General features: G+C 41.0%; 1 protein-coding gene across 25 annotated transcripts in view; it reads left to right on the top strand.

Annotated features, from left to right (window-relative positions):
- The window catches only part of ABI3BP (ABI family member 3 binding protein), a 295082-nt gene that overhangs the window by 197480 nt on the left and 79016 nt on the right, over nucleotides 1–18586 (top strand). For 17 of the 25 annotated variants that reach the window (XM_054044959.1, XM_054045001.1, XM_054045113.1 and 14 more), the window contains 6 exons: nucleotides 4366–4440; nucleotides 9032–9109; nucleotides 13914–13985; nucleotides 14810–14884; nucleotides 15360–15434; nucleotides 18371–18445. The exons of 1 other annotated variant lie outside the window; for it this stretch is intronic. In XM_054044959.1, coding sequence (XP_053900934.1) covers nucleotides 4366–4440; nucleotides 9032–9109; nucleotides 13914–13985; nucleotides 14810–14884; nucleotides 15360–15434; nucleotides 18371–18445 — 450 coding nt within the window. The remainder of the gene's footprint in view (nucleotides 1–4365; nucleotides 4441–9031; nucleotides 9110–13913; nucleotides 13986–14809; nucleotides 14885–15359; nucleotides 15435–18370; nucleotides 18446–18586) is intronic. 7 more of the 25 variants (XM_054044967.1, XM_054045049.1, XM_054045025.1 and 4 more) reach the window with 7 other exon arrangements.

Here is an 18586-nt window from a genome sequence, read left to right as displayed (position 1 = left end):
ATTTTCTTTCAGGATGTGGTCCCTGTCAAGTATGGATTGTAATTGTTTAATGGTACCCTGTATGGGTTCCAGTGTGGGGTGACAGGTGACAACCAGGAGTTTGCGGTCAGCGGGTGTGACGGGCATATTGAAGCAGGTTTTCTCCAGGTATTTGGGTGGCCTGTTCCATTATGCAATCTACGTCTCTAAAGTGTGTTTAGGTGTGTATCCTGGACTTTCTCCTTGGATCATATTCTGTGATATGTGAGTACCTGGCTCTAGATAATAGGTTTCTTGGTGTATTTGGGGTGATTACTGGATCTGTGAAGGTAGGAGGGATGATCCATGGGTTTTTTGCATATAGCTGACTGTCGTGTTCCATTGTTGAAACTGATTCTGGTGTCCAGGACTCTGATGCTGGTGCAGGAGTGTTTGAGAGGGAATTTGATGGCTGGCTGGTGGTTGTTGAAGTTGTGATGGAAATCCATGAGAGAGTTTAGGTCACTAGTCCAGAGGATGAAAATATTATCGATTTGTGTGTCAGGTATATCATTGTTTTTGTGGTGTATTTGTCCAGAAATTCTTTCTCAATGTGGCCTATGAAGAGTTTGGCATATTGGGGAGCAAAGATACCACAGAATATGCTCTGAGGAGAAAGTCCAGACCCTGCCATAACAACTGATATAAAACCTGCCGACATGTCTCCACTGCGAGCTTTGGAGCTTAAATTCATAATTGGATAGACACTAAAAATCATCTTCTAAATAAAGACACTACAACAGTTTGTAACACACGAACCCCCTTTTTTGTCCTATGACTAGAGAGGTGTTAACAGGCCATTTCATCTTGAACGGTCGCTTAGAATATGTAACTATGTATGCTACACTCTCTGTTCGACCTTGTATTTAGCTGTGACACTGAATATCTTTCCCAGACCTAAAGAAGAGCTCTGCATAGATGTTTCTGTCTCTCACCAGTAGATGTTGGTCCAATAAAAGATATGACCTCACTCACCTTGTCTAACTAATATTTTTTCTTGGTGAATAATTCCATTATTTTATGTAATTAGATGATCGAGAGTTTTAGAAAGTCTCACGTTAAATCAATGCACTTTTTAAAAGCAAAGTATTCATAAAAGTACTTATCCAAGCTATTGCAGAAAACTAAATAAGTGCAGTAGTAAATGAAAAGCAGTACTCCAGCTATTTGGGAAATAGAGATTTTGTATTCCAGCTGAGGATTTGTGGAGGGTGAGGGAGTGGCAAAGATGGTTTTAGCCTGTACCCACAGTGTTCAGGCTTCTCTTACTTATGCCTAGCTGCTCCTGGTCCCAAGGAAGGGGTGACATATAGCTGCTATGGCATCTCTATGGCACCCAGCAATTCCCTTTACACAAGGTGAATGTCTAGAGGGCACCAGGTTTAAGGCTTCTTTGTGAATTATTGTTTATCTCTGCATTTTCCTCTATGCCTCCGGCTCCTCCAAGAACTAGTACAATACCAGGCACACAGCTAACACTTAATTTTTACTATAACTGGATTCAGAGCTTACAGAATGCCACCATTCAAGACACTGCCATCAGCTGACTCTCAGCCAATTATTTTGGCTTTCATAGACGCTACCAGGCACTGCTGCTCGAAGCCCAAGTGACTGCAAATCCTTCATAAGGCTGTACTTCTGCCATATGATTGGTGCTTTAGGTGGTGGTGGTTTTATGTGGAAAGTTTACCAGTCTCACTGCCATTGCCAGAAGCAAAATCCAAATAGAAACACTTCACACTTAGTGACCTAAATAAATTTGCTGTGTTTTCCATCACAGCTATTTTTGTTTCACTGTTCACATTTGACTGATATTTTTCAACTGTTACTGAACAAAAATCAGCAGTATTAATTTTATACTAAAAGCTTTTTTTTATACAAGAGTGTTCCAAGGGAAATTTGGAGTCACTTTTTCTCTTTAACGCCTCTCAAAAGTTGTTTAGGGAAAGATAGACAAAGCTTTAAGGAGCAATTTATGCCTTCATATATGAGCACAACTCTCACTGATGCTGAATGTCTATATCAGGGGTTGGCAACCTTTCAGAAGTGGTGTGCTGAGTCTTCATTTATTCACTCAGATTTAAGGTTTCGCGTGCCAGTGATACATTTTTAGAAGGTCTCTTTCTATAAGTCTATATTCTATAACTAAACTATTGTATGTAAAGTAAACAAGGTTTTCAAAATGTTTAAGAAGTCTCATTTAAAATTAAATTAAAATGCTGATCTTACGCCACCAGCCTGCTCAGCTCGCTGCCAGCCTGGGGTTCTGTTCACCTAGACCGGCAGAGGGCTGATCAGGGCCTGCGGCTGGGACTCCAGACCTGGGGGCGGGGGGGTGTTTCAGGGGTCAAGGCAGAGGGCTGGGGGAGGGGGTTCAGGATAGAAGATTGGCGTGTGTGGGGGGGGGGGGTTCAGAGATCAGGCCAGAGGGCTGGGGGCTGTGGGGGTGCAGGGCAGAAGGCTGGGTGTGTGTGGGGTGGGGGGGTGGAGGGTAGAGGGCTGGATGTGTGTTGGGGTGGGGGAGTTCAGGGCAGAGAGCTGGGGGTATGGGGGTGCAGGACAGAAGGCTGGGTGTGTTGAGGTATGGGGGGTGCAGGGCAGAGGGCTGAGGATATGGGGGGTGCAGGGCAGAAGGCTGAGTGTGGGGGGGGTTCAGAGCAGAGGGATGGGTGTGTGTTGGGGTGGGAGGGTGCAGGGCAGAGGGGTGGGGAGTGCTCGGCAGAAGGCTGGGGTGCTCGGCTCGTGGGGGTGCTCCCAGCCCCCTGCCCTGAGCGGCCCTGTTCCACCCCCCTTCCCCCAGGCTCTGTCCCTACCTCTCTCTGCATCCTCTATGGAGCAGGGAGCACACTGCTGCTCTTCCCCCTCCCCCTTGCTAGGGCCATCAGCTGATTGGCGCAGGGACGGAGAGGAGGAGGGGCAGGAAAGCACCACGCTGGGGGAAGAAGCGGGGGAGGGGGGAAGCTTGGCTGCCGCAGAACCAAGCTTCTGCCTTCTGCCCCCGCAGGGGAGAGCAGTGGGCGGGGGGGGCTGAGTGGGGCTGGGGGCCGGGACCGCGGCAGGGAGCTGCTTGCCACTCAAAATCAGCTCGCGTGCCGTGTTTGGCATGCGTGCCGTAGGTTGCCGACCTCTGGTCTATATGGAAGACTCACACCTGTGTTCAAGCATGCATTTGAAGGCAGAATTTGACTCTTAAAATGCCTACTACAACTCTCTTCTTGTTCTTTCTTTATAATAAACCTTTAATTTTAGGCACTAAAGGATGGGCTGGCAGTATGGCATTTTGGGTAAGATCCAACCTAATCTTAACTGGCAATGGGGCTGGCCCTTTGGAATCAGAAGAACATTTTGTATAGTGAGCAGAGTTTTAAAATAGCTTCTCACTGTACGGGACCTAGATGCTGACTGGGAACCAGAGAACTGGAATGCAATAAGGGGGCTGTGTGTAATTTCTTTTTCTTTTTTTGCTTCTTAACCAGTGTGGTGGGGATCAGAAGCACAGCTTGTGGCTGGTTGGGGAGTTTAAATTCAGTGTTACCCACCAGTGTAGGGAGTATCTTCTTTCCTTTTTGCAGCCTGCCCTGACCTTGGCATTACCAGTGAGGGCTGCCTACGGCACACTGGGTCACAAGACAAAAATAAAGATTTATCCCAGTCCTGAGAGGTACTAATCAACTATTGACTCCCTGCAGCTCCTACCTGTGCTCAATCCATCACTTGGCCCACTTTTTAGAGTTGTAATGTGATAACTAAAAGAGAACTTATTGTGTATTAACATTGAAAAGGCATGGATCAGTCTAAAGAGAATTATTCTATCCTTCAATGATTCGTTAAACTTTATTCTGTTTTGTGATCTAAAAAACCTCTGTTGTCTGGAACTGAGGATTTCTATCCAGTCTGTTTTCTTCACATGAAAATCTCACTTCCATTCTCTTGCACTTTCTCATTTCATTGATATCTACAGGAGTTAAGCATGCATATCATGAAGAGAAGTGCCTGGGGCGCAGCAGCTATTCACTTTGAAACATAAATGGAAAGATCTCGGTCATCCTGCAGCTATGTCTGTCTGTGTTAATAAATTCTTGTCTTAATCCTTGTTCATCTTGACTCCAAACAGGACAAGGACATCTGTCGCTTGCTTGATCATTTTTCAAATGCTTTCACATGCCAGGCCATCATTTCGCTTTTAAAGGCCTGTGCACATATGACTTTCAGCCTTCTTCACTGTCCCCATAAAAGTTTTGTTTCCTTGTTGCAGGCAGGCGGCTTGCAGTGTCTGTGGCTTTACACCTGCTGTTAGACTTTTATTCCTGGAGAGGGTAAACATTTATAAGAGGTTCTTTCTTTCAGTTCCAAAAGAAACTCAGCGGGTTCCTTCCAAACTTAAAACATCACCTAGTCCAGATGTGCCACACACTAAACCTGGTAAATTATTTTGCATTTCATTATGCTTAAGTTCTTATTTTTAGCAACTCTTCTACAGTGGACTTTTGGGGGGGAAATGATAACAGCAGAAATGCTACTAACATTTTATCATTATAGCTAAAGAAGTCTCCATTTTACTGCAGTTAAGTAGTGAGTCTGATGAAAACAAAGGGGCTTTTATATCCTACCGGGGGAGCTGGTAGCAACCCCTTTATTTAAGTTGCCTAACACGTTCCATTATAAAAGATTCTTGTAATTTATATTTAATAAACTTTCACACTTCTATTGTTTGCAGGATGCCTTGGGAATTTGGCAGAGAAAAAGGCCTTAGACTAGGAAAGTGGTGGTTCCCTTATCTCATCACGGTCCTTTCAGGTTCAGCTGAGGTCTAAACTGTTAAAAATCATCATTTCTCTCTGGTCAATTGCATTCCTCAGGAAAATTTTGGCAGCATGCCGAAACAATAACTAAACAAACAAACAATTCAAAGTGTCTGGTTCACACCACCCCCAAAGCACCAGCAGTAGAGCACACTGCTTTGGGAACATCTGGAGCCTGCCAGAACAGCTGTAGCAGCGGGATATGTATCAGTACAGCGAGAGAGCTGAGCCAGGCTCACCACACACCTTAGGCCCAGTACAGGAACTCCATGTCCTTTATATCCCCCCACACACTTTGGGGCACCACATAAGGCAAGAGCTGCCTCAACTCCTGGACAGGAGGTGGGGAGGGCAGGAAACAAGGAGAGCTGGGCCAGGCCAGGCTCCCTTCAGCCACCCTGGAACCTGCATATAGTGCCTGTGACCCATTCCACCCTCTCTGGGATAACAGCCTTCTCTGAATGCCAGCTAATGTAGTTAGTGCTGTAGTTCAAATGATAGAAATCTGTGCTGAAGATTCAGGGTTCAAATCCTGCTGTTGATGGCATGATGGTAGGCTGTCACAGTTGCACATAATAGAATTTGTTTTTACCTTTTTCCTCTTGGGGAAAAAAAATAACTAGGCAATTACATACAAAAATACATTAAAAGAATGTTATTTAACTTGCAAAGTCAAGTACCCAATGGTTAGAAAGTGCCAGATTTATGCTTACCCATGAAGCCTTAATTCTGCCCCCTTATGTGCATTTGTTATGATACTATCTTTAATTATATCAAGTATCAGAGGGGTAGCCGTGTTAGTCTGGATCTGTAAAAAGCAACAAAGAGTCCTGTGGCACCTTATAGACTAACAGATGTATTGGAGCATAAGCTTTCATGGGTGAATACCCACTTTGTCAGACCCATGTAATGGAAATTTCCAGAGGCAGGTATAAATATGCAGGCAAGAATCAGTCTGGAGATAACAAGGTTAGTTCAATCAGAGAGGGTGAGACCCTCTTATAGTAGTTGAGGTGTGAACACCAAGGGAGGAGAAACTGCTTTTGTAGTTGGCTAACCATTCACAGTCTTTGTTTAATCCTGAATTGATGGTGTCAAATTTGCGAATGAACTGAAGCTCAGCAGTTTCTCTTTGAAGTCTGGTCCTGAAGTTTTTTTGCTGTAAGATGGCTACCTTTACATCTGCTATTGTGTGGCCAGGAAGGTTGAAGTGTTCTCCTACAGGTTTTTGTATATTGCCATTCCTAATATCTGACTTGTGTCCATTTATCCTTTTACGTAGGGACTGTCCAGTTTGGCCAATGTACATAGCAGAGGGGCATTGCTGGCACATGATGGCGTATATAACATTGGTGGACGTGAAGGTGAATGAACCGGTGATGATGTAGCTGATCTGGTTAGGTCCTGTGATGGTGTCGCTGGTGTAGATATGTGGGCAGAGTTGGCATTGAGGTTTGTTGCATGGATTGGTTCCTGAGTTATAGTTGTTATGGTGCGTTTTGTGGTTGCTGGTGAGAATATGCTTAAGGTTGGCGGGTTGTCTGTGGGCAAGGACTGGCCTGCCTCCCTGTGAAAGCGAGGGATCATTGTCCAGGCTAGTTTGTAGATCACTGATGATGCATTGGAGAGGTTTAAGCTGAGGACTGTAGGTGATAGCCAGTGTCTTGCAGCAGGAGGCTTCTGGGTACACGTCTGGCTGTTGATTTGTTTCCTTATTTCCTCGTGCGGGTATCGTAGTTTTGAGAATGCTTGGTGAAGATCTTGTAGGTGTTGGTCTCTGTCTGAGGGGCTGGAGCAAATGCGGTTGTATCTCAGCACTTGGCTGTAGACGATGGATCATGTGGTGTGTCCGGGATGGAAGCTGGAGGCATGAAGGTAGGCATAGCAGTCGGTGGGTTTTCGGTCTAGGGTGGTGTTAACGTGACTGTCACTTATTTGTACAGTGGTGTCTAGGAAGTGGACCTCCCGTGTAGATTGGTCCAGGCTGAGGTTGATGGGGGGGTGGAAGCTGTTGAAATCATGCTGGAATTCTTCCAGAGTCTCCTTCCCATGGGTCCAGATGATGAAGATGTCGTCAATGTAGTGTAGGTAGAGAAGGGGTGTGAGTGGACGAGAGCTGAGGAAGTGTTGTTCCAGGTCAGCCATAAAAATGTTGGCATATTGTGGGGCCATGCGGGTGCCCATAGTGGTGCCACTGGTCTGGAGGTATATATTGTCACCAAATTTGAAATAATTGTGCGTGAGGATAAAGTCACAGAGCTCAGCAACCAGTTGTGTTGTGTCATCATCAGGGATACTGTTCCTGACAGCTTGTATTCCATCTGTGTGTGGGATGTTTGTGTAGAGAGCCTCCACATCCATGGTGGCTAGGATGGTGTTTTCTGGAAGATCACCAATGCATTGTAGTTTTCTCAGAAAATCAGTGGTGTCACGGAGATAGCTGGGAGTGCTGGTGGCGTAGGGTCTGAGTAGAGAGTCCACATATCCGGATAGTCCTAATTATATCGTCACTATTTGTTCCATAGGACCCCTGCCTGATTTAGAACACAGGATGGACAAACAAAAGTGCAGCAATTAAGTTCACGTGAATCTGGCATTTCCTAACTTTACAACTTACATAACATTCTCCTTACATTGTTTTGTGTATCTAATTTATTATTTATATTACAGTAAGACCCAGAATATTCTAGTCAATGTACAAAAGGCAGACCCTGTGCTGAAGAGTAAAATTTAAAAGAAAAAAAGGTTTATTAAAAGTACTACAGATCGGAGGTATTTTATAAGCATATAAGATAGATAAAGCATGAGAAATCATATTGTTAAGGTTCTAAGGCTGGTGCAATTTCTCGGAGAGTATAGAAATGTAATCAATATGAGAAACACTAACACTGTGCTGACACGTATCTCTTACTCTGATACTTTGTCATGTAACACAAACTTTCCACCATCATCATTGATCCTTATCTCTCCTTAGACTCCTCTGTTTGGTCCGCATGGGTTTTAACCAGAGCTAATTGAAAAACCAAAATTTGTCCTGTGACAAATTTCAAATGAAATTTTTTTTATTTCAGAATTTGTCTATTGAAATATTTCAGTTTTCCCATGAGAAGTCTGAACAATTTGAAATGAATTTTTAATGAACATTTCAAAAAGAAAAAGTGTTTTGTTTTGACTTAAAATAGCAGTTTATTTTTTTTTTTGGTATAAAAATAAAAATTTATGTCAAATGAAATGAAATTTTTCATTTCAAACTGACAAACTGATTTAAAACGTTTCATTTTGTTTTGGGTTTTTTTTAAACCGCAAAACCAAACCAAAACATTTTAAGTCAAAATTAAAAATTTTTGTTCAGAAATTCCCTGCAGGAAAACCAAATTTTTAATCAGAATCGATATTTACTGTGAAAAATTCCAGTTTTGACAAAAGCATAATTTTTGGTGGGAAAACCTTCCTCGTGAAAAATTTTGGTCACTTCTGGTTTTATCCATACTTAGTCAGAAACTGTTATTACAACCATTGCAAAGCTAAGTATGTTACAGCTCTACTCCGATATAACACGAATTCAGATATAATTCAGTAAAGCAGTGCTCCGGGGGGGGCGGGGCTGCGCACTCTGGCGGATCAAAGCAACTTCGATGTAACACGGTTTCACCTATAACACAGTAAGATTTTTTTGGCTCCCGAGGACGGTATTATATCGGGGTAGAGGTGTATTAACTATACCATCGGAAAACTAATACACATGCTCAGGCACAGTTAAGAGTTCTCCTATTTCATCCCTGTGCACAGTATGATTACTTTGTACTAACGGGGCCCTGAACCAAAACACTGGATCGAATTGCTTTTCAGCCTTCAGGGAAATCTGGATCTCGATCTGAATTTTGCTGCCTAGACCAGTCTATCTTTACTTTATACACACACATCTGTAAAGAGAGCCTACTACAGAGAATTTTCATGTGAACAAGGAACAGCATGAACATAGAGTATAGTGCCACCATGTTTTAAATGTTTTTCTCTTTAAAAAAACAAAACAAACCTCAAAACTCCTTTTAAATAAAGCCTAAGAGTAGCTACTTATATCTTGTAAGTCTCTGATTGCAAATGCTTGCTGCTATTTTAAAACATCCTGGGCCAGTTCTTCATCTGGTATAAATTGTGTAGCTTCATTGAGTCCCTTCATCTCTCTCAGGATTTATCTACATTTTTTCCAGCAGGAGTCATTCGATCCCTTCAAGAGCCAGTCACTGCTACAACTCCTCATTCTCTTGAACGAGCAAAAGCAACACTGGGTAATAATATTTATTCAATAGGTAGTCACTTTGTTTTGTTTGTTTTCATTCTCATCAGAGAAGAAATTCCAAGGAGAAGCTCATTTTATGCCATTAAATGTAATCATCAAACTTTCCTCTGCTTCTAGATGCATGCTTGTCCTTTGGCCTGTGCAAACAACGTTGTTTGCGCTTCCTCACATGAATAAATCTCTTTTTGTAGCAGCAGCACCCTTCAGCCCAATCTGAATTTTTTAATTCAAAACAAATGGAGAAAATGAATCCTGCTTCCGTTTCCTTTGTCTCTGGGAAAATAGCAGTCGTACATTCTGCTATCTTACTTGGGAAAGACCACATACTAGAATTGCTCTTTGATAACTGTACAATCAGATCTAAGTGGGTGTAGTGTGCTTTTTAGGATTTTTATGAGCTTTTTGGATAGGTGACTTGCCTCTCAGGCTTCTTCCCAGAGTAAGATACTTCTCAATCTTTGGGCTTGTCCACCCAGAGCAGGGCCAGCTCCAGGCACCAGCTTAACAAGTTAAGAGTCGGGGGCGGCAGGTCCCTCACTCCCTCTAGGAGCGAAGGACCTGCCACTGAACTGCCGCCGCCAATTGCGGCTTTTTTTTTTTTTTTTTTTTTTTTGCTTGGGGCGGCAGAAATGCTGGAGCCGGCCCTGACACAGAGACTTAGTGTGCGACAAGTTGGGATGTAAATCTACAATGCACTAACCTGCCACGTACTAGCCGGCCATGTGGACTCTGCAACCATGCTGTAAAAGTTCTGTGGTGCCCACACTACAGAACTTCTAGTGCGTGGTACCAGGGTCTACTTGGTGACTTAGTGTGTGGCAGGCTAGCACACTGTAGATTTACATCAATTCTTCAAGATAGTTAAGTTCAAAGCAGACTGCGAAGAGTTACAAAGGGACCTCACAAAACTTGGTGACTGTTCAACAAAATGGCAGATGAAATTCAGTATTGCTAAATGCAAAGTAATGCACATTGAAAAACATAATCCCAATTTTACATACAAAATGATGGGATCTAAATTAGCTGTTACCACTCACAAAAGAGATTTTGGAGTCATTGTGGATAGTTCTCTGAAAACATCCACTCAATATGCAGCAGCAGTCAAAAATGTTGGGAATCATTTGGAAAGGGATAGCTAATAAGACAGAAAATATCATATTGCCTCTATGTAAATCCATGGCATGCCCTCAATTTGAATACTGCGTGCAGATGTGGTTGCCCCATCTCAAAAAAAGATGTACTGGAATTGGAAAAGGTACAGAAAAGGACAACAAAAATGATTAGGGGGTATGGAACAGCTTCCATATGAGGAGAGATTAATAAGACTGGGACTTTTCAACTTGGAAAAGAGATGACTGGGAGCAATATGGTCTATAAAATGATGACTGGTATGGGAAAGTAAATAAGGAAGTGTTACCAGATTAAACTAATAAGCAGCAAGTTTAAAACAAAAGGAAGTACTGGGCTAGATGGACCATTGGTCTGACCTAGTATGGACATTCTTATGTTCTTATCCGAACTTGCCATGCACTAAGTCTTTGTGTGGACAAACCCTTTCTGTTTATCTTCAGTCAGCTCCTTTGAAACAGGACTATGTTAATGCAAACTATATACCTTCTAGTTCCAGGCAACATGGTCTAAATGGGGCAGTTAGAGCACAGCATATTAGAGCACTGTACAAGTCACAACTTCTGAATGTGCTTTACTGCACTGCGTAGACAAGCCCTTAGAATCTGATTGTATCTTGGGCTTCCCATTACTTCAAGTCCAACTCTGGAAACCAGACAATTACTATCTCCGAGTTACCATTTTCCTTTTCACTCAACTTCCTAGAACAGGATTGCCCTTCATGCTCCTTGTTTTTTGTTTTTGTTTTTTCTCCCTTTCTAGTTTGATAAGATCTTTCCTGTCTTGCCTTTACTTCTCGATTGTAATAGAAATTTCAGCTCTCTAAGGCTTTCTTTGAGGCAGTCAGCCTCTTAGCACTCCCTCCACCCCCAATCACATCACCTAGCATAATTAGAAACAAATTCAAGGTGCCTACGTACCTTGGGGAATCTTTTTCTTCACACAGTATGAATTTTCTAGGAGAAAATGTTTAAATCTTCAAAACATGTGACAGGGATTTGAAGGGGATTTCAATGCATACATTTGCTGCACCCAAAAAAGAGAGTGAGAACTCTGTTTTTCTCGGACACATGCAATGTTGCCTCACAAGTTATTTTTTTCTGTTCTGTAATACAGTATGGAAATCCAGGAGCATTATCCTTCCATGAGATCATCCTGCCAGTCAGTGTGTTCCTTGTCTCTCTCCTCAACTCTACAATGGAAAAAAAGGATGGCTCTTTTACAGCTAGGACTGTCTATATGGCTAAATCCTGATTTTGAAATGCATAATCTCTTAAGTGCCATTTCCAGCTACTCAGGAGGATCTTAGGAAAGGAATAGGAAAATGATTGATAGTTTTGCTTAGGACTTTGGGAAAAACACTTCCAATATCTCAACAGATTTTTTCAACGAGTAGAATTTGGTGAAATAAAGCAATGTTTACTTGTGGGGGGTTTTAATGAAGTTTTCCTGTGTCTGAGTGAATTGGAACAATTTAAATTTCCAAATTTTTCAGTATTATTTTATAGAAAATATTTTTCATTATCTGAACATTTGCAGCGACAGTAGAACTACTTTCTAAAAAATCACATTTTTGAAATAGAGGATGGAGGTGGTATTGCCTCATAAAAACCACATGATTAAGTTGGGTAAGCAGTGGGCTGAAAGCTAGGTGGTTATCCTACAGTGGCGTCTTTTAAAAAGCACACAAGCATGAATTTTTATGTTAAAATGGTCTTTTCATGTGAGATGTTTCAGGAAAGTGGCTTGTTCCTTTTTCTCAGGATTTCTATGCATAATTTAAACCTGCCTAGATTTTTTTGAAAATTGAAATTTAGTGATCGCAAAATGTGGAACAAATTTGCAAACAAGTCACACAAGTGTTCCTGGCATTTTTTAACAGTTTTACCTAACTCTGTTAATAAGGACATCACCTACAATATTTCACTCAAAGTTTCCTTTCCTTGATAGTTCTTAAGATCAAGGAGATTTCCTAATTTGTTGAGATTTCATATCTTTTCCAGTCAGAAGAGACTTGACTTATAGAACAGACAAGTGTTGCTGGAAATGTAATATCAGATGTACAGAAACTCCAAATATGTAACACTCTTCATTGTCTCTCATAAATTCAACTCATTAAGACATTATTAAAAAGGTAGTGTATTTATTGAAAGGTGTTTCCTGCACCTTTGGTTTGGTTTTGAGCTCTTTACACAATTTATATAAGACAACTGAAAGAAAACTGTAGGACTCCAACCACCACCATAGACCATACAAAAATCAAAATGGACCACCTACAATCTCTTCCCAACTCCAAACAGCAGCTCTCAAACCCATCTTTCCAATCACCTCAACTAGCTCTCAGTCAGCCCTCTCAGGAAAAGGTTGGGTGGAACATAAGCCACACCATTTTTATTCTGAACTTTAATTATTCATGTCCCAGTAGGAGAGTTTCTGAATGAATCTAAGGTAGATACTCTTTATTTGAGCTTGTGAGCAGAAATAAAATTTACAATGAAAAAAAAAATCTATCGGTCGTAGTGAGAAGATGGATGCTTCTGAGAGTCGGGTGTATTAATTAGAGTGCATCGCTCCAACTGTTTTAATCAGTGATCTAAGTCATCTGGCCTCAGCTTTGTAGATAGGTCTTAGCCAATGTTTTGAAAATTAAATTGGTGCAACTTCTTCTCCCTCTCAGTAGATACTAATCGCTGGTTTATACTATTTCTCGGTAACTCCCAAAATTAAAGCTCTTTCTATTACGTGAATATTTTACTAAAACAATGTCCTATTTTTGCTCTGAAAGAGGAAAAGAATCAGTACTTGATGTATGCATTGGCAGTCACTTGTGAGCTATCTACATCTTCACCAGATATTATTGTATATACGTTAGGTTACTTGAGATCCCACACCTGGGGCAAAAAGGTTCTTCAACATGTGGGTTTATAATTTTTTTATTTGAATTTCCTTTAACACCCAAATGTCCACACTCTGGTGAATTGTCCTATTATGAGGATATGATAGTCCCTGTCCATAACTTTTCTAAGTTTTTCACACCAATATGGACCACAGACCCCATCAGTACCACTAAAAAAAAAAAATTAGCCATAAATACTAAGCATATTCCTAATAATATTTGTTTTCAGTTGCGGATATGCCGCATGGCAAGAGTTCTCGGCTGAAAGATATGGAGATCAACTTAGAATTGAGTAATTTTGTAAGCTGGAATTGGGAAGCTGATCCATAGATCCAGTTAGGTGGAGTGGGGGACTAAAAAGAAAATAACAGTGTCAAATCTGTCCTCAGGCATTCACGTACAGAAGGAGAATTTGGCCAGTAATATCTAAATAAATTATCTTTTGTCAGGTTAGTTTGAGCAGCTCCTTCGTGTTATCATGTTCTGTATCTTTTTGTCAACAACTTTTTCCTGTTTCAGCCAAAGGTGGATGTTCTCATAACACTGGGAATGCCACCCACTTCAGACACAGCAATTACTATTGAAACAAAATGCAGTGCAATTTTTTCTTCTTTTTTGGCCATGCATACTAAGTGATTTTCAGCATTGCTCTTGCACAATTTGCCTCACAGGCTATTGGACACACATTTCCTTGAAGGCTGCAATCACTGTGTTTCCTTAAAGAAATTTGCAATTATAATCCAGGGATGTTTTTTTTTTTTTATTTCAGCTTCAAGTGAAAAACCGTTCATTCCTACTAAACCAAAAACATCCATCAAGCCAGGACCACAGACTAAATCTGGTAATTGAGTCATTTTTGTAATTCTGTATATTGAGGTTTAATCATTCGTTTAGCCAAACCTCAGTTGTTGTGCTTTTCAGAAGCATTCAGCCAATTTCTCTTTAGTTATTCCTGTGCAGCTCTAGTCAGTTGTGTTGCACTGGGGTAAGCGATGGCGAAATGTACACCTCTGCATATGAAAACCAAAAATACTTTAAAGCTGACAGATTTATTGTCCCAAAAAGGAGAGGCTGAACCCCGTGCCACTATTTCTCATTCCCTAAGGATTTTCAAGGAACGGCACATGATGAACCATCATTGTTTCAGCACTGGAAGATTCACTGTTTTGTTTTGTTTTTTTTTAAAAAGTTTGGGTGGCTGCATATATCAGACCCTTTCTAATTACTTTCTAGTCATTTCTCTTATCTGTGTCTTAATCTTCCCATATGGGGATCATTATAATGACCTCCTTTGTAAAGTGCTTTGAGATGTACCAATTAGAAGTGCTATATAAGAGCTTAGTAGTAGTATTATATTAGAACAAAAACAATTTTAAAATTGATACTTCTATATCTATCTTGCTACTGATTTTATATTGTTTTACAAATATAAAGCAAGAAGCTACAAGGAAGATCTTAGTCAATTTGTTTCTGTCAACAGTCAGTACAATTGATACTGTGTTATGCTGTGATTTGTAAATTGACCCTTTTTTTGGGGGGGGTCAATAATAACCCAAATGCTACCTATTTCCATTGCAGTTTTTGTTTTATCTTGTGTGCAAAACCGAAGTTCATCAATTCTTTTTTATTTTAGTATCTAAGATTCTTTGCATTTTTCCCCAACAGCAATACATCGAACATCCCCGCAGCCACTCATAACAAAACCTTCTGTCACCTCTAAACAGACAAAGGCAACGATGGGTAAAGAAGTTTCCTTACTGAAATTGTTATATTGGTATTTTTCCCTTTTCACCAAAGAAAACTCTTCTAGAAAACATGTTCTAGAAAGTTATTTTGTGCTGCAACATTTCATTCTCCTTCTACATGTTTGCACATCCTTTGCCATGGAAGACTCACAGCTCTGTCTTAGAAATGATCTCTCTGCCAAACCTGCTCAGAAACACCCGTTAACCTATTTCTTATCTATCTGTCAAAACTGAGTGGTCCCATTTTCTCAGAGCATCAGAATTGTGGCCACTTTGACCACTATATCAAGTCATCCCCCGGCGCAGCACTCTTAATTTTCTTCCTTTTGAGCAGTCATTTTATTTCAGCTTCCAGAAAACGATGAAAATGTTATTTTCTTTATTGCAGGCTTTTATTTTCTGTGGGCTAAATATGACATTGAACTACGATTCCTGAAGAATACAATAATAATCCTGCTCCTTTCTTTCAGCTCCAAAAGAAACACGACTCATTCCATCCAAACCCAAAACATCTATCAGGCCAGAAGTACTGCAGACTAAACCTGGTAATTGCATTATTTCTGTAATTCGGAATAGAGGCTTACAATCTTTAAAAATGTTATTGTGGCACTAGCTTAGCTACACATGCTGACATTGGTTAGTGCCTTGAGGATTTGACAAACATGGCATATTGAAAGATATTACAATCATTTTATTTAATTGAGCACACAATAGTGAATTGTAAAAGAAGAAGACACTGAAAGGACTAGCGTGACTTGAATCTCTCCTTGTGGAAAGCAGGTGACAAGTCAGCCATTTGTTCAAGGTCGTTTCATGTTGAATTTAAGTAATATCCATGGATTGTTTTTAACCCATAGAACCCCTTGATGTGTCTTTGATATATATGCATTTCTATCGCGGCCATCATTCTTCTTATGGAAATTATTGTATGAAAGGGAACCGTGAATTGGTAAGGTTTTCCTCACCTTTTCAACTATCCTCTGAACTCAGATCTCCAAATCATACTCCAAAAGAGTCCGGTGACACCAACCAAGCTCAGGCCTGCCCAAAAAAAGATAAGCCTTGTATTGTATTCTGAAGCTCACAAGACTTTACACAACTGTTCCTCTTTGGAACTTGCAGAGAGTAGAGACTTTCTGCTCTGTTTAACAGGTGCAAACTTAGAATAATGCCATGGACTTCAGTAGGTGTCTTCAGATTTACACGCATCTAACTGAAGGGAGAGTCTGGCCCAGTGACAAGGTACTTTCTAGATCACTTTGTTCCAGGCAAAAGGTTGAGTTTGTAGATCTGCATTTTCCCTAAGAGAAGAGAATCTTCTCATCAGTAATAACAATAGGAGAGATGGAAAAACTAGTGGTGACTCAGATACTATTGTGATAGGTGCATTACACGATACAGATGCACTGTTATAAGGGAGGAGACTCCTGGTTCTTCAGTCTGTGGCCACAATCCTGAAGTGTATTTGTGCACAAGAATGAGGGAAAGTTATCAAAATACTTTTGGAATCTTCCAAATATTCAGTTTTAGTTGGATTATAAAATAAGGAAAACTTTTAGGGTGAGTAATGACAGGAGGAAGCAGAGTTCTTAATTTTTCCAAAGTGGTGGCCCCAACCCTAGTCTTTGAATTGTCAATTATATTTGCTCTTGAGGCAGACGTAGTTGATGATGATATTTTTAATCATTTCCTTTTTCTCAATCCTCTAGCACTGTGAGAGAATGTAATCAATAGCTCTGTTTTTTAGAGAATTGTACATTTTTTGTTGTACCTCAAATAATAATTGAAACAGATAGTTAGTTAATAAAAGAGAAGGTTAACTTTTTAAAGGATGCATTGGAAAGACATCGTATAAGTAACCAAAGTCACTCTTACGGGAGGAATCAGTTGACTAGAGCTATCAGTGGTTGCATCAGTGGACATTAGTGTTAGCACAACTGCGAAGAAGCGTGCATGTGAGAAGAGGATGGTGAGGAAATTTAAAATATACAACATATAATAGGAAAAGCATTTTTCCTATACATGTGAATACTTTTAAGTATTTGAAAAATGAACTTTCTGTAGCAGGCAATTGTTTAATTAGAATGCTATTTTATCTTGTAAAAGAAAAACCTGGTCTTTGATCCTGACCCCACATACTACTAAGTTGACATTTGCTTCTATCACAAGTGTCGCTGATATTTTATTTCCTAGTGGCCCAAAAACAGTGCGTCTGAGATCAGTTAACCTTGTAACAGTTCATGTTGTTGATGGGTCCAAAGTGACTTTGGGCAATGAGAACTTTTTGCCAGTTTTTGTCATTACTTTTCCCCTCTGCTTTTGGAAGATGACTGAAATTATTCTTTTATCAATAGTGTGATGGGGCAAGGCCAGATGGCTATAGAAGAGTAGTGGGAGACAGATATGTTAGCCCCAGATTAAACAAATCCCTGGTACCAGGATAAGTAAATGGCAGCTGCTCCAGGTCAATTAAGACACCTGGAGCCAATTAAGAGCTTTCCAGAAGGCAGGGAGGATGCTAGGTTGATTGGGACACCTGAAGCCAATCGGGGGCTGGCTGAAACTAGTTAAAAGCCTCTCAGTTAGTCAGGTGGGCACGCATGTCAGGAGCTGTGGGAGGAAGTTGTGCTGTTGGAGAGACTGAGCAGTACACACCATATTAGGCACAAGGAAGGAGGCCCTGAGGTAAGGGTGAAGTGGAGCTTGAGGAAGTGGGGGCTGCTGTGGGGAAGTAGCCCAGGGAATTGTACGTGTCCTGTTCCTAAAAGGTTAGCTACCATAGCTGATACTATTAGGGTCCCTGGGCTGGAGCCCAGAGTAGAGGGTGGGCCCGGGCTCCCTCCTTTACCTCCCCCCTCCCCCCCCCGATTAATCACTGAGACTGGGAGACAACAGAGACTGCGAGGGAGGGTTGCTTCTCCTCACCTCCCTCGCTGGCTTATGATGAAAATGGCTCAGTAGACTGTGACCCTTGTCTCTAGAGAGAGAGAAGGGTTAAGTGGAGGGTCACAGTGAGCCTCTGAGGCTAGCGAAATCCATCAGGAAACGCAGGACCCACAGAGACAAGGACAGAGCTTTGTCACAATAGCTAAACTTTCCACGTTTCTCTCCCTTTTGTTTACTGGTTGGTCATGCTCCAGGGCTCATGCATAATACTGCTTCTGATTTTCCAGTCGGTTTGTTTGCTATCCTTTCTAGGAACACACATCTCACGCACAAGGCTGGACTGTCATCTGCAATGCTCTACCCTGACCCCCTAATCTTTTGTTGCCTGTCTTATTAATGCTTTGTATCCTCCTAGTCTGAAAGATTATATTTTCAATTAAAGCATGATTTTGAGCCAGGTTTCCAGCACTGAACCTTTTCATTTCTGGACTACACAAACAGTTTTAATCCTCCTCCTTCTTGAATTTAATTTGTAGCATCGGATTTTAAGAAGACATGATGTACATTTAATAAGTTCTGATGTTTTCACTTTCAGTTCCAAATGAAACATACCAGATTTCGTTCAAGCCCCAAACTGCTCTAACAACTGAAAATCCACACTTGAAAACTGGTAACTGATTTGTTTTTCTTAATTCAGTGTTTTGAGATTGTTAACAATCTCTGAAGTGGATGACTGCACTTTGCACTTTAAGGTCAAATGGTGTATACATAGAACACTGTATTCCAGGTACAATTTGGTTTTTCTGAGAAG

Source organism: Malaclemys terrapin, chromosome 1 (assembly GCF_027887155.1).
Source record: "Malaclemys terrapin pileata isolate rMalTer1 chromosome 1, rMalTer1.hap1, whole genome shotgun sequence".
In the NCBI taxonomy this organism is placed as follows: domain Eukaryota; kingdom Metazoa; phylum Chordata; order Testudines; family Emydidae; genus Malaclemys; species Malaclemys terrapin.
Note: the sequence above shows the minus strand (reverse complement) of the source record. Positions and strands in the feature narration are given on the sequence as shown.